The sequence below is a fragment of the Excalfactoria chinensis genome, chromosome 13, assembly GCF_039878825.1.
Source record: "Excalfactoria chinensis isolate bCotChi1 chromosome 13, bCotChi1.hap2, whole genome shotgun sequence".
Lineage (NCBI taxonomy): Eukaryota > Metazoa > Chordata > Aves > Galliformes > Phasianidae > Excalfactoria > Excalfactoria chinensis.
Window position 1 is genome coordinate 311,092 of NC_092837.1, and position 14,968 is coordinate 326,059.

General features: G+C 44.6%; 1 protein-coding gene across 3 annotated transcripts; it reads left to right on the forward strand.

Annotated features, from left to right (window-relative positions):
- Positions 1-1,544: 1,544 nt before the first annotated feature.
- CDC23 (cell division cycle 23) lies at positions 1,545-14,816 on the forward strand. Of its 3 annotated transcripts, none has more exons than XM_072348268.1 (17): positions 1,545-1,745; positions 1,821-1,893; positions 4,277-4,414; positions 4,544-4,586; positions 4,953-5,058; positions 5,144-5,276; positions 6,822-6,999; positions 7,093-7,190; positions 7,420-7,501; positions 8,465-8,618; positions 8,762-8,881; positions 11,664-11,739; positions 12,017-12,078; positions 13,007-13,085; positions 13,180-13,299; positions 14,062-14,241; positions 14,341-14,816. In XM_072348268.1, exons 1-16 carry the CDS (start codon positions 1,618-1,620, stop codon positions 14,230-14,232), a joined length of 1,761 nt encoding a protein of 586 aa, XP_072204369.1. In that variant the 5' UTR covers positions 1,545-1,617; the 3' UTR covers positions 14,233-14,241; positions 14,341-14,816. The 3 variants fall into 3 exon arrangements, with proteins under 3 accessions (XP_072204369.1, XP_072204370.1, XP_072204368.1); XM_072348269.1 differs by having other exon boundaries at positions 14,062-14,228; XM_072348267.1 differs by having other exon boundaries at positions 14,062-14,369.
- The last annotated feature ends 152 nt before the right edge of the window (positions 14,817-14,968 follow it).

Below are 14,968 nucleotides of genomic sequence, written 5' to 3' on the forward strand. Positions count from 1 at the left end.
CCCCAGGGACCTTGGTGTGCTGATGGACAGTCAGCTGAATATGAGCCAGCAGTGTGCCCAGATAGCCAACAGGGCCAATGGCATCCTGGCTTGTATCAAGAATAGTGTGGTGAGCAGGACTAGGGAAGTCATCCTGCCCCTGTACTCAGCATTGGTGAGGCCTCACCTCGAGTACTGTGTTCAGTTTTGGGCACCTCAGTACAAAAAAGACATGGAGGTACTGGAGCAGGTCCAGAGAAGGGCAACGAGGCTCGTGAAGGGCTTGGAGAATCAACCCTATGAGAAGAGGCTGAGGAAGCTGGGGCTGTTTAGTCTGGGGAAAAGGAGGCAGAGGGGAGACCTTATTGCCATCTTCCAGTACCTGGAAGGTGCTTACAGTGAGAGCAGGGCAAGTCTCTTCTCACTGGTGACAGGTGACAGGACGAGGGGAAATGGCCTCAAGTTGCACCAAGGTAAGTTTAGGTTGGACATTAGGAAACACTTCTTTACAGAAAGGATGGTTAAACACTGGAATAGGCTCCCCAGGGATGTAGTTGAGTCACCATCCCTGGATGTGTTTAAGAGTCATTTGGATGTGGCGCTCAGAGATATGATTCAGCAGAGGGTTGTTAGAGTTAGGGTACTACAGTTAGGCTGTGGTTGGATCTGATGATCTTTGAGGTCTTTTTCAACCTGAGTAATTCTATGATTCTATGATCCCTTCCATGGCCTGGCTGGTAGTGCTGGGCCTGGGGCACTCTAGGTCACTGGTGGCTCTTTGGGCTGCTGGAAATGCTGCCAACTCACATTCAACTTGCTGTCACTAGAACCTCATGAAGGGCTGCACTTCAGCCTTGTGTTCTCCACCCTGTAGACAGAGCCAGGCCTGCCCTGTTTTAGGTGCAGATTGCAGCAGTTGATCCTGTTGATTTTTAATGTGGTTGTTAGCTGCCCAGCCCTATTTATCAGGATCTCTCTGTAAGGCCTCTCTAGGCAGAAGGGAACCAACATCTCCCCTTAATGCAGTATCACCTGCAAACTTACACAGCATGCATTTGAGTCCTGAACCCATCATTTAAAAAATACTGACAGCTAGGCCTAACATGGAGCCTCGTGTGGCCCTGCTAGCCATAGTCTGTTGTGTGGCCCATGATGCAGATGGAACCCATTTACCAAAAGCCTTTGGGCTCAGCCATCCGATCATTGGCCGTGCTTCATCTTTGTCCAGAAGGACGTTGTGAGAAACAGTATCAAAGGTATTGCTGGAAAGTCAGTAATAAATGAGGATTTCAGTTGCTGTTAAGCCGGGAAAGACCATGCAAAAAGCCTTCCATATGCACCAACCCTTCCTCAGAGTTCTCTGGCAGGGCTGCCTTCGTTGTCTCCTGCTTCCTGCCGTGCCCCACTACAGGGCCCTGCTGAAGAAGGACGCCGGGCCCGCAGCGCCGCGCGCTCAGACCGCAGAGCGCTGGGATGGCGCCCCCGCGCGGACTGACCGAGCAGGCATCAAAGCCTCAGTGCCTCTGCTGTGATTGGGAACGAGACTTACCGAGCTCGCCCAATGAGAAGACTGGGTCTACAGAGCCGAGAGGAGCTCAGTACGAGAAGCCGTGATTGGCTCTGAGGCGCACTGGCGGGATGGCGGCCGTGGGTGCGGCGGTGGGGCTGGGAAGCGCTGACTTCTCGGACCTACGCGAGATCAAGAAGCAGCTGCTGAGCGTGGCGGAGCGCAGCCGTGAGCGCGGCTTGCAGCACAGCGGGAAGTGGTGAGCGCCACGGACCGGGCGGGCGGGTGGGTACGCCCCGGTGGGCCCCGTGATAACGGTCTTCTCTCCGCGTAGGGCCTCCGAGCTGGCCTTCGCCCTGGAGCCGCTTCTGCTGAGCGAGCTGCCGCCGCCGCCTGCTCTCACGGAGGTAAGCGCTGGGCCGAAGGGGCCTGGCAGCCTGCCGCGCCGGGAGCGAGCAGCAGCGTGCGGAGCGGGGCTGAGCCCGTCCTGCGCCCGTCGGTGCGCGAGTGTCTGAGGTGTGCTCGGCAGAGAAGGACCTGGGGGTCCTGATGGACGAGAGACTCAACATGAGCCAGCAGTGCGCTCTGGCAGCCCGGAAGGCAAATGGGATCCTGGGCTCCATCAGGAGAGGGGTGGCCAGCAGGGACAGGGAAGTGATTGTCCCTCTTTGCTCTTGTGAGGCCCCATCTGGAGTACTGTGTCCAGGTGTGGAGCCCTCAGTACAAGAAAGACGTGAAGCTGTTGGAAAGAGTCCAGAGGAGGGCGATGAAGATGATCAGGGGGCTGGAGCACCTCCCCTATGAGGACAGGCTGAGGGAGCTGGGCTTGTTCAGCCTGGAGAAGAGAAGGCTGCGGGGTGACCTCATTGCAGCCTTTCAGTACCTGAAGGGAACCTAAACCCAGGAGGGGAGTAAACTCTTCGAAAGGGCTGACAATAGCAGGACAAGGGGAAATGGATCCAAGTTGAAGGAGGGTAGATTTAGGTTGGATGTTAGGGGGAAGTTCTTTAATAGGAGAGTGGCGAGGTCCTGGAACAGGCTGCCCAGGGAGGTTGTGGATCCCCCATTCCTGGAGGTGTTCAAGACCAGGTTGGACGGGGCTCTGGGCAACCTGATCTAGTAAATATGTATGTTTGTTGGCCCTGCTAGGCAGGGGGGTTGGAACTACATGATCCTTGAGGTCCCTTCCAACCCGGGTCATTCTGTGATTCTGTGAGGGATTGCGCAGAGCTTCCCCTTGGCAGAGCTGTGAGCTTCTTTTTAGTCCTCTCCAAACCTGCTACGGGGAAGTGCGATGGTGATATTTTTAACAGCTGCTGTGCAGGAGGCGTTTCTGAGTGCTGATCTCTTTACAATGCTGATAAGTTCCTTTCTGGTGTATGTTTTGTTTTTTTCCAGGAAGATGGACAGGCACGGGTGTGCTTCCCAGATGAAAGCATTCAGTTTCCTATTTAGTTGTGTCCTAAATGAGAAGTTTATAAGTTAAATTTGAAGTGGTGCCGTGTAATGTTGATTTGTTCTTCTTAGCTGAGGGTTTTTAGCTAAGGTTTAAAAGGCACTGCACTCTAAATTATTTGATGTCTGTAAAGTTTTGCTCCTTAGGACACAGGAAAAATGAGTTGTATCTTAATCACCAATTAGGTGATTAAGGTGATACTGTAGGACTTGTAGGTGTAATACTCATTAAGTTATTGCAGTGTAACATGTCACAAATGCATTTCACAAAATGTTTGAGGTTGGAAGTTACCTCTGGGTCCATCTTGTCCAACTCACTCTAGTCCAGCAGGACAACTCACAGCAGGTAGCCCAGGACTACGTTTGTGTGTTTTTTGAGGTTCTCCAAGAGGGCAGACACCAGAAGCCCTCTGGGCAGCCTGTGCCAGTGCTTTGTCACCCGCACAGTATGCAAGAGCTCCCTGATGTTTACAGAGATTCCTTTGTTTCAGTTTGTACCTGTTGCTTCTCATCCTGTCACTGGACAGCACTTAGAAGGGGCTTTGCTCATTCCTCTTTGTACCTTTCCTTCAGGTATCTATGTGCACTGATGAGCTCCCCCTGCACCTTTCCTCCCACAAGCTGAACCAGTCACAACTCTGCCTTTCCTCATATTTGAAGTGCTTCAGTCATTTCATCTTCATGATCCTTCATTGAACTCTCTTGTATGTCCGTCATTTCTGTACTGATGAGCCCAGAAGTGGACAGAGTATTCCAGATGTGGCCTCACCAGTGCTGAGTGTTGGGGGAAGGTCACCTACCTTAACTTTCTGGCAATATTTTACATAAATCAGCCTAGGATATACTTGTCTTTCCTTGTGGCAGGCTGGCTTGTGTACAATTTGGTGTCCCTCAGGACTCCCAGGTTCTTTCCTGTCAATAAATTGTTCAAGGCATAGGTACCAAGGAAATGTTTGTGTTTAAATAAGCAGGTTAATATTGTTGGATATGAAATTCCTGAGTACTTTTCTTACTTGTTATCATTTTTCTTGAACAGCTAATTTTTGCCTTCTGGCAACTTGCCACAATTTATCTTTTGGAACCTAACTGTTTATTTCAAATGTTTCTAGCCAGTCAGAGTCCTTGTTCTCACACGAGTACCAATTGTGTGAAGGAGTGGAGAGTTTTCTGACAGTACTCAACCCTAATGTGAACAAAAAACACTTTGTTGTTATGTTTTTATGTTGTTTTTTCTCTTAACTTTCAAGGCACTTTCATTGATAGGCTTGTAAATAGGTGATTTTCCTACAGAATGTCAGAAATTCTAAGGTGTTTAATTCTTCTTTGTTCTTGCAGGAGGATGCTCGTGATCTTGATGCCTATACGTTAGCCAAATCTTACTTTGATCTAAAGGAATATGACAGAGCTGCGTATTTCTTACGGGGCTGCAAGAGTCAGAAAGCTTACTTCTTGTATATGTACTCTAGATACCTGGTAAGATAGAAGGAAAAGTTGCCTTTAAGCACTGAATTCCTTGGCTTTGCTTCCTTTCCGCATGTAGAATGTAGCATACCTTATATATGCTATTGTAAAATAATTTATATTTTCCTCTGTTCTCCACAGTCAGGGGAAAAGAAGAAGGATGATGAGACAGTGGATAGTTTGGGTAAGACCCTGCTGTCAAGGAACATGAGACAATGTAACGAAACTTCCAGTAACACATCTTCATGTTAATTATTTTGGTTTTATGGCATTTCCATTGATGCTTGAGTAATAGTGGACTGTAACATAATTTGCTTTCATTTTCTCTCAGTTGATTGGCTCAATACAGGTTACAGAATTTCTTTTCTTACTTATTATGTTAAAGTGGGTCACTGGACTAGGAGACTTGATTTTTATAACAGAAAAGTAGTCACGGACTGGGAAGCTTTCTGGCCGTGTTGGTGATGATTCTTAATATACCCTAGACCTTACAGTTAACATACTGAGACTCCTGGATGAAAGCTAGGTGTTTGACTTTCTTCACATGCAGGACCACTGGAAAAAGGACAGGTGAAAAATGAAGCTCTACGAGAGCTTAGAGTTGAGCTCAGTAAGAAGCACAAAGCACAGGAACTGGATGGATTTGGCCTTTATCTGTAAGTGTCCTCATCTGTTCTTAATGTATTTGTATACGTTTATGTGGACATGCAGAGTTTTATGACTGATTAATCTGCTTTACAGGTATGGTGTTGTGTTGAGGAAGCTGGACCTGGCTAAAGAAGCAATAGATGTATTTGTTGAAGCTACTCATGTCTTACCTTTGCACTGGGGAGCTTGGCTGGAACTTTGCAACTTGATTACAGATAAAGAGATGGTAAAACTTGGGAGATGTCAAGTGGTGATAACAAATTCCAGAGTTTAACCTGATTCAGTTGTCAGAAGATTAGTGCTGCACACTGCTTTATTCTGTGAGACTCTCAGACAAGACAACCCAAGATTGTAAATTATGTTGTTAAAGCCACTTGTGACATGAAGGAATTCAACCCAAGCTTTTTTGGTTGGTTTTTGTTGTTGTTGTTTTGTTGTGTGTGCATGTGTGTGTGGTTTGTGGTCTTTCTTTGATGGGAGTTCTGCAGTTACTACACAGTATTTGTGATTTGAGGGTGTATGTATAGAATCACTGTTTGCAGTTTTTTCAAATGACTGGAAGTTTGTGCTTTTCTTGTCAGTTACGATTGTGCAAGTTATTTGCAATGATGTGGGTCATCTAGTGAGCAGCAAGCACCATTGAACAAGATAAACCTTTAATAAGTCAATCTCTTCATTACTTATCAAGTAAAGCATAGTAAACTTGTACCTATAACAGGAAATAGTTGACTTACAAGACCTGATGTTCATACTGTATGTGACTTGGGAAGATTACTTTGAATGTCCTCTGATATGGTTTTGTGGCTTAGATGCCTATTAGTAATGGGAGTGTATGTCTTGAATTTAGTTTTATCCCAAGAGAGTCTTAGATGCTCTGATACAGCTCCATGATGTGAAATAAAATGTGCTTCTGAGGATCATCACTGAGAAATTTGCTTCAGAAGGGCAAATTTTATTCAGACTAAAACACTAAAGTAGACATTCCCTTATCAAATACACAGTCTCTATGAGATTAATTGTATCAAAGAATTGAAAGGTGATTTTGTCTTTATGCATGGGGTTTATGAGACCACTCCTGTAATTCTTCAGTCAATTCTGGCTATGTATTCTGGAGGTATTTTGAAAAGTAGAGATGATGCAGAAGAGAACCTTACTGTTCTTTGAAGAACAGGAAATTCATTTTTGTGAGATTATTTAGATTATTCTGTTCATGTGGCTTATTAAAAGGGGTGAAAAAAAATGAAGACGAAAAACCTCATCTATTTAACAGTGATGTGGAAACATGGGAAGAAAATAGTCTTTCAAAGGAGTCTTGAATTTAGTGTAGAAATTAAGCCAGTAGCTGAAGCAGAAGCCTGATGCCTTTCATGTTTGAAAACAATCATTTCTTCACCAATTGACCAAATGAAAAATCATCAATTTTTTTATTTTGAGTCACTGGTATAGATTGGGAGTGACTAAATAGAATTATGTAGTCCATATTGTAACATTTTTTAGAATAGGCATCTTAATGCTCCTTTCATTCTCCAGTGTTCTTAATCTGTAAACATTTTTTAGCCTCCACTGTGGAAGAAAATGATATTAATTTTTGGTCCTAATACTATTCTTTCATAGCTGGTGTTATGGCCTAAGAAAGCGCTTACAGGAAAGCCTTCTACCTCAAGACTGTCTACTAGCTCATGGGAGGGAAGATAATAGATTCTTTGCCACAGGTGGCTATTAGAATACTACTGATTGTCATCTCTTCCTCCTCTTCTTTGGTTCTTGCTAGTTGAAGTTCCTGTCCTTGCCAGATACATGGATGAAAGAGTTCTTTCTTGCACACATTTATACAGAGCTCCAGCTGATAGAGGAGGCTCTGCAGAAGTATCAGAGCCTCATTGATGCAGGATTTTCTAAAAGCACGTATATCATCTCTCAGATTGCAGTTGCCTACCACAATATACGAGGTCAGTGATATTTACTAACTAAGTAGAATGAGCCTTTTAATGAAAACTTAGCATTTGTTGTTCTTGTTCTCACATCTTCTCTTCTTTATTCAGATATTGACAAAGCTTTATCTATCTTTAATGAGCTAAGGAAACAAGATCCTTACAGAATAGAAAATATGGACACTTTCTCCAACTTGCTGTATGTCAGGGTAAGCACCCTTTCTGTTGTTTGTCCGTGATAATACTATTTGTCAGAGGTAAGTTGAACACTGGTAAAGCAAGTGCTGTTATGAAGTTTCTCTGAACATAAGCTCTCAGATTCTGTTTGCATCTATTTCATTGAATTGTGATTTAGAAATGTGTCTCGTCCACTACCTAGGTTGTCTTTGTCTGAAACTGTAACATGATCCTTTACTCATCGCTTCTTTGTTTCACTAGAGCATGAAGCCTGAGCTGAGCTACCTGGCTCACAATCTCTGTGAGATAGACAAGTATCGTGTTGAGACCTGCTGTGTAATTGGTGAGAGCCAACCCTTTTGTGTGTTCTTATTGTGCTGTCTCCAGACTGTGGGAAGCAATTTTAGTAATAGCTGTGAAAATGGTGAACTGACAAAACCATCAAAAACATTTGGTGAATGTGGTTTCAGGCAGCCTAAAAAGTAGACCAAATGAAAGGACCCTTTTCCCACATTCCTCTTTGAAAGAGCTTCTTCAATACTGTTAGAGCAGAAAGTAGTTAAGAAAACATTATGAAGACCCTTGCAGTTGGTAATTCTCTTTAGTCGTCAAATTCCAGCAGAAACAATTGTATGTCAAGTCTGGGAAATAACTTTTTTAGATCAGGATGTGAGATTCTGAGCAGGTGATGGGATCTTACCTAATAGGTATAGCTGGAAAAGGAGTTGATGAGAACACTGGAGAAGATACTACTAGGACTCTTGAGATTTGAGGCTGATCTACCTGTAATGTATCTTCCTCATATAATCTACTGCCTCTGTAGCAGAAATGCTAAGTCAGAGCTTAAAGCAATGATGGAACACCTGGTGGGAAGGCAGGGCCATCCCAGGGGAGCTCAGGTGCAAGCAGTGCACCTGAGTGACCAGAAGGGGTAGAGCCAGGATCCACCCCTTCCCAGACCTCGCTTAAGGGTTGGCAATAGAGGTGAAGGTATTTTGCTGGAGGTCTCTGCATACCTTATACCTTCCACAGGTAAGTAAATTTTATTCCTTTTGTTTTTGTGTCTATGGCTGCTGCATTTGGGCTTGTCCTCATTTGCTGCAGCCTAGGACTTTGCCACTCTGCTATTATTGCTGTTCTTTCCATTGTGGCATAGCGTAACATACCTCTTAATTTAGATTATACCTATTCTATCTGCTTTTTGTTGGTTTTTTGTTGTTGTTTTGTTTTGTTTGTTTTGTTTGGTTTTTTTTTTCCCTCTGCTGCTGTTTTCTATTTATTTAATTATTGTGACTTTTTGCTTTAGGGAATTATTATAGCTTGCGAAGTCAGCATGAAAAAGCAGCACTGTATTTCCAGAGAGCCTTGAAACTGAATCCTCGTTATTTGGGAGCCTGGACACTTATGGGACATGAATACATGGAAATGAAGAACACATCTGCAGCTATCCAAGCTTATAGGTATCACTCATGCTGCACAAAATAGCATTTGCGTGCATTTGGGTTGAATTAAGGAAAAAAAAATAATGGTACTTAATCTTTTTTCCAACTCTTTTTCTGATCCTAACTGCTTTCTGACTACTTTGTCTTTTTCTCTTTGGCAGACATGCAATAGAGGTGAACAAAAGGGATTACAGAGCCTGGTATGGTTTGGGGCAAACCTATGAAATCCTCAAAATGCCATTCTACTGTCTCTATTATTACCGACGGGCCCACCAGCTCAGGTAGAGTGGGAAAAGTAACTGTGACAACTGGCACTTAGTCATAAAATCACTGAAGTTGAAAGAGACTGTTAACATTATCTAATCCAACTCCTCTCCTGATTTCACCAAGAATAGACAACTCTGTCATTTTGTGTTTGCTGTGCCCATGACAGCTTCTGACCACCACATCTCCCATAGGTTGCTCTTTGTAAACAGCTTGTCAAGCAGAGCGATTCCCCTGGTAGTCTCTTAGCAGCTGATGTCTGTTTGTTATGGTATTTGTATACAGGAACTAAACTGAGGTAGGAAGAAGAGCATCAACACCATTTGGTTTGCAGTGTTACTATTCTCAACTTAGTTATGCTAAGTTAGCTGTTAACACACCAAACTATTATGTCTGAGAGTATTGTCCAGATGCTTTTTTGAATTGTGTCAGGCTTGGTGGTGTGAGTATTTTGCATGGGAGCCTGTTCTAATGTCTCAGGTGTATAAAGTGAAATTTTATGTAAAAGAAGATGATGGACGCTGCCAAGTGTGGGTTTTCTCTCCCTCTTGTCCTCCTTTGTGAGGTCAGCTGGCTGCCCATTACAGAATCACAGAATCACAGAATGACCCGGGTTGGAAGGGACCTCAAGGATCATGTAGTTCCAACCCCCCTGCCTAGCAGGGCCAACAAACATACGCCTTTACTAGATCAGGTTGCCCAGAGCCCCATCCTACCTGGTCTTGAACACCTCCAAGGACGGGGCATCCACAACCTCCCTGGGCAGCCTGTTCCAGGACCTAACCACTCTCCTAGTAAAGAACTTCCCCCTAACATCCAACCTAAATCTTCCCTCTTTTAACTTAAAACCATTTCCCCTAGTCCTGCTATTATCAGCCCTTTCGAAGAGTTTGCTCCCCTCCTGGGTGTAGGTTCCCTTCAGGTATTGAAAGGCTGCAATGAGGTCACCCCGCAACCTTCTCTTCTCCAGGCTGAACAAACCCAACTCCCTCAGCCTGTCCTCATAGGGGAGGTGCTCCAGCCCCCTGATCATCTTCGTCGCCCTCCTCTGGACCCTCTCCAAAATCTCTCTCTCTTTCTTGTACTGAGGGCTCCACACCTGGACACAGTACTCCAGATGGGGCCTCACAAGAGCAGAGTAGAGAGGGACAATCACCTCCCTATCCCTGCTGGCCACCCGTCTCCTGATGGAGCCCAGGATCCCATTTGCCTTCCGGGCTGCCAGAGCGCACTGCTGGCTCATGTTAAGTTTCTTGTCCATCAGGACCCCCAGGTTCTTCTCTGCCGAGCTGCTCTCAAGGACAACTCCTCCCAGCCTGTACAAGTGCCTGGGGTTCTTCCGGCCCAAGTGCAAAACCTTGCACTTTGCCGTGTTGAACCTCATTAGGCTCACCCGAGCCCAGCTTTCCAGCCTGTCAAGGTCCCTCTGAATGGCATCCGTTCCCTCCACCGTATCGACTGCACCACTCAGCTTGGTGTCATCAGCAAACTTGCTGAGGGTGCACTCCATTCCCTCATCGATGTCATTAATAAAGATGTTAAAGAGCACTGGTCCCAAGACAGTCCCTTGAGGGACACCGCTCGTTACCGGCCTCCACCTGGACATAGAGCCATTGACCACCACCCTCTGTCTGCGGCCTTTCAACCAATTGCTTATCCATCTAGTTGTCCACCCATCAAATCCACTTCCCTCCAATTTGGAGATGAGGATGTGATGGGGGACCATGTCAAAGGCCTTGCTCAGGTCCAGGTAAATGACATCGGTTGCCTTCCCTTCATCCACCGACGCCGTCACTCCATCATAGAAGGCCACAAGATTAGTTAAGCATGACCTTCCCCTGGTGAAGCCATGCTGGCTGTCTAGGATCACGTGCTCGTTCTTTATGTGATCAAGCATGTTGTCCAGGAGGATCTGTTCCATAATCTTCCCAGGCACGGAGGTGAGACTCACCGGCCTGTAGTTACCCGGGTCCTCCCTGCTCCCCTTCTTGTAAATGGGAATGACGTGACCCTTCCTCCAATCATCCGGGACCTCACCTGACAGCCACGACTTCTCAAATATGATGGAGAGCGGCTCAGCAACCACCTCAGCCAGCTCCTTCAGGACTCTGGGATGCACGCCATCTGGCCCCATAGACTTATACTCATTTAGTCTAAGGAGGCAATCTCGGACTTGCTCTACCCTTACAGTGGGGAGGGATTTACCTCCTTGGTCCCCACATAGAGGTATGGGGGTGCAAGACTTAGGGACGTGAAAAAGACTAGAATCCTGGCCACCAGTAAAGACCGAGGTGAAGAACTCATTCAGCACCTCAGCTTTCTCTTCATCTGTTGAAGCCATTTCTCCTTTTAAATTTACCAAAGTAGGTATGTCCGTTTTGGCCTGTCTCTTCTGGCCAATGTACCTGTAGAAGGTTTTCTTATTGTTTTTCACGTCCCTCGCCAAGTTCAGTTCTGCCTGCGCCTTGGCTTTCCTGATCCCACATCTGCAAATCCGGACGGCATCCCTGTATTCTTCCCGGGTGACACAGCCTTGTTTCCAGAGCTTGTACACCCCTTTCTTCACCCTCAGTTCTCTCAGCAGGTCCTTGCTGAGCCATGCCGGTTTTCCACCTCTCCTGCCCACTTTCTTAATCAGGGGAATGGAGATCTCTTGTGCTGCCAGGAGGGCATCCTTGAAGAGCAGCCAGCTCTCCTCAACGTCCTTGTCTTTAAAGATCCTTGTCATTAAACAACGTCCTTGATAATAATGACAATGTCCTTGTCATTAAACTACATTTAGGATTTGTTTTCTTACAGACCCAATGATTCTCGTATGCTGGTTGCTCTAGGAGAATGCTATGAGAAACTCAATCAGTTGGTGGAAGCTAAAAAGGTAAGTGAGGGCTGACATGCAGACATTAGGTGGAGCTGCAGTTAAATTGTGTGGCTTGTGCTACTGGAAATGTATGTAGCATGTTAGGAGCTTATTGAAACCCTTTGTTGCAGTTAAAATGGGAAACTCTGTAACCAGAGTAGTTGAGAGAATTGTGTGCAGCTGATGCATGACCCTTTGCTTTAAAGCCATGCAGTTTTGTTTCTGACTTGCTTGCGTTAATCATGAGCTGGAGTCATTTTTCTTGTGTGCTTGACTAACTCTTCTTCCTTGATAGTGCTATTGGAGGGCTTATGCTGTGGGAGATGTGGAGAAAATGGCATTGGTGAAACTAGCGAAGTGAGTATGTCTTAGTACTGAATTGTTGATATTGTGTTAAATGCAACAAAAGTACTTTGATACCTCGTGATAAAACGGTAGATGGAAAACAGGTGTAATTGCTGGTAGGTAGCATTGCTTCTGGGGGGTGTGTAGTAATTATTATCTTTAGAAGGTCTGCAGAGACTACAAACTCTGTTATCCAGCTTTATCTTTAAGTTTCTGTCAGGATAAGTAGAGAAGAAATTGTGGGATGCATTACAAGGGACTTCCAAATCATGGGACAATTTGAGTACTATAGCGATGTCACAGTGAAATTTAAGGCAATCCATGGTGCTAGATGCTGTATAAGGTCATAGACTGATTATTTCATCCCCATCACCTTTTTCCCTGAACCCTTTTTTTTTCCCCGATAGAAATGTGACATTTAGCATAGGATCTAATGTGAAATAGATGTGAACAGTGATGTTAACACCAACTTCTGGTTGGGAAAAAAATATAACGGGGTGAAAAGTGTAGGGGAAGGAAATGGGCAGATAAAAGGTGAAACTACTGTATAAATATTTTTTTGGTACACAGGTAGAAAGAGCTCTTGAAAGGACAGTCAATTAAGTAGGATGGAAAAATTGTTACAGGCTTTAAATGTAACCGATCAGACAAAGGTTCCTGCTTTAATTGTATCTGCGCTGCTTCTAGCAGGTGACACTTGACTGACTTCCTTCCTGATAGAGTTCTTCTCTATCTAGAGTTGTTCTCTGTCTGGATCTCATGTCTTTCTGTGAGGGACAGTACATAATTGATGTTTTGCAAATTCTTAAAAAAAAAATAAAAAAAAATGGCTCTAGTTCAGGTCAGCCTTAATAGGGATGTTCTCATAGACCAGGAAAGTCTGACAAGGTGATTTTGTTCCAGTGGCCATTTCATGTCATTTGTTTATATATTTTCCTAGGCTGCATGAACAGCTGAATGAATCTGAACAGGCTGCTCAGTGCTATATCAAATACATCCAGGATATCTATTCCTGTGGGGTAAGACTACATCTTGGGAAGCAAAGGAAAAGTAAACATGGTGCAGAAACTACCTTGGAAAACACTCAGTCTGTTTTTACCTTCTTCACTGTAGGAGATAGTGGAGCACCTGGAGGTTAGCACTGCCTTCCGTTACCTTGCCCAGTACTACTTCAAGTGTAAACTCTGGGATGAAGCCTCAGCGTGTGCTCAGAAATGCTGCTCATTCAATGATGTGAGTAGTTGCGTGATTCCTGGTGTCTTACTTGGGGGATCTCTGACTTAAATCTTGGCTACCCTCTGAGTGGACCAATCCTTTATGGAAAGAATGAGAGCTATCTGCTGTGTAGATGAACAGTTTTGTCCTGAATGTTTTTGTATACCTTATTACTACTGCTGCTTGTAATTGACAAAAGTCAGAATATAGCATAGAAAAGTAAAAGTAGATCAAGTCTTGTTACTTTAGTGTTCACTTAATAAAAGAATCTGAGGCTGCAGATAGCAGCCTTAAGACTGCTGAAAATCTTAGTGGAGAGGTGGTTAGAAGCTTAGAATGTCCCATGCTAGTAGTGATACTCAAATGACTTCTTGTTGCGCGTCTTCTATGTGTAGACAATGGGGAGGCTATAAGAGCACTCGAGTTTTGTAAGTGACTTCATATTCTGTGATTTTCTGCAGCTTGTAAGTGGGAAATTCTGGATTTTTTAGTATTCCAACCTAGTGATGTCCACCAGCCAAGATTGCTGCAAGGTGTGCATTCTGTTCTTAACAGAGTTTTCTGGAACTCGAAAGAATTTGAGTTTAGCTTATGTGAAGCTTCTCCAGTCTACTTTTAAATAGAATATTTAGATGGCTGAGGCACTTTTAAGTATCTTCCAGAATGGTGGCCTTACAGAGTGACAAATTACTGAATTTTAGGCTGGTGGTATATTGAATTTGATGCAGAAACCACTCATCCATCAGTGTGTGGTTTTTGTTTTTTTCAAATTATTTTCAGACTAGAGAAGAAGGAAAGGCACTACTGCGGCAAATCTTACAGCTTCGCAACCAAGGAGAGGCCTCCTCCACAGAGATTGCTACTCCCTTTTTCCTTCCAGCATCGTTGTCAGCCAATAGCACTCCCACACGTCGTGTCTCCCCGCTCAATCTATCTTCTGTTACACCGTGAGCAATGCTGGTACCTCTAACCTGTGCACTGAATGTCACGTTGTGCATGGTGCATGCAATCACCTAGTTCTTTCCAGTGAAATTTTGATATTCAGTGTTGCCTTCACAGGTAAGGAAGTAGGGTAAAGACTGACTGGAGACCACAGCTGGAGACAGGCAAAAGTGCCACCTACATGAAAGTGCCTACTCTGATATATGGGAACATGCTATACTTTTCTCCAAGTTGTTACAGTCAAGAGAGCAGATGTTCCAATACATGGGTCAGCTAACAGGTCTTGGGAAGAGAATGACTTCATGAGCTTGTGTGCCTCTGGTCTTTCTCTGAACTTCTCTGGATAGCCTCCTGTCTGCCTGGCTGCTTAAGAATTTTTCCCTGTCTTGAATGACGAAGCATTATGAGACACACAAATATAATTTCTACATCTATGTTAAAGGACTGAAAAGTGTAAGGAATTTCAGGTAACCACAAAGGACAGCTGTTTGTCAGAACCACAGGTGAAACAGCAGATATTTTGACTGAGTAGAAAGGCAGACAGTGGGGGGATAACACCATTTCAAAAAAAATAAAATGATTAAGCTACTGTCCTCTGGTGTCTTTGTAACGTAGCCTTCATGGGTACTATAGCAGATGACAGTAGAGGTATATGCAGCCATGTGGCAGTTACAGCAGCCTATCCCAGGCCGGGCTTGATTGTGGTGCCGCTACCTGTCCACCTGGGCTGGTGCATGCCAGGGTG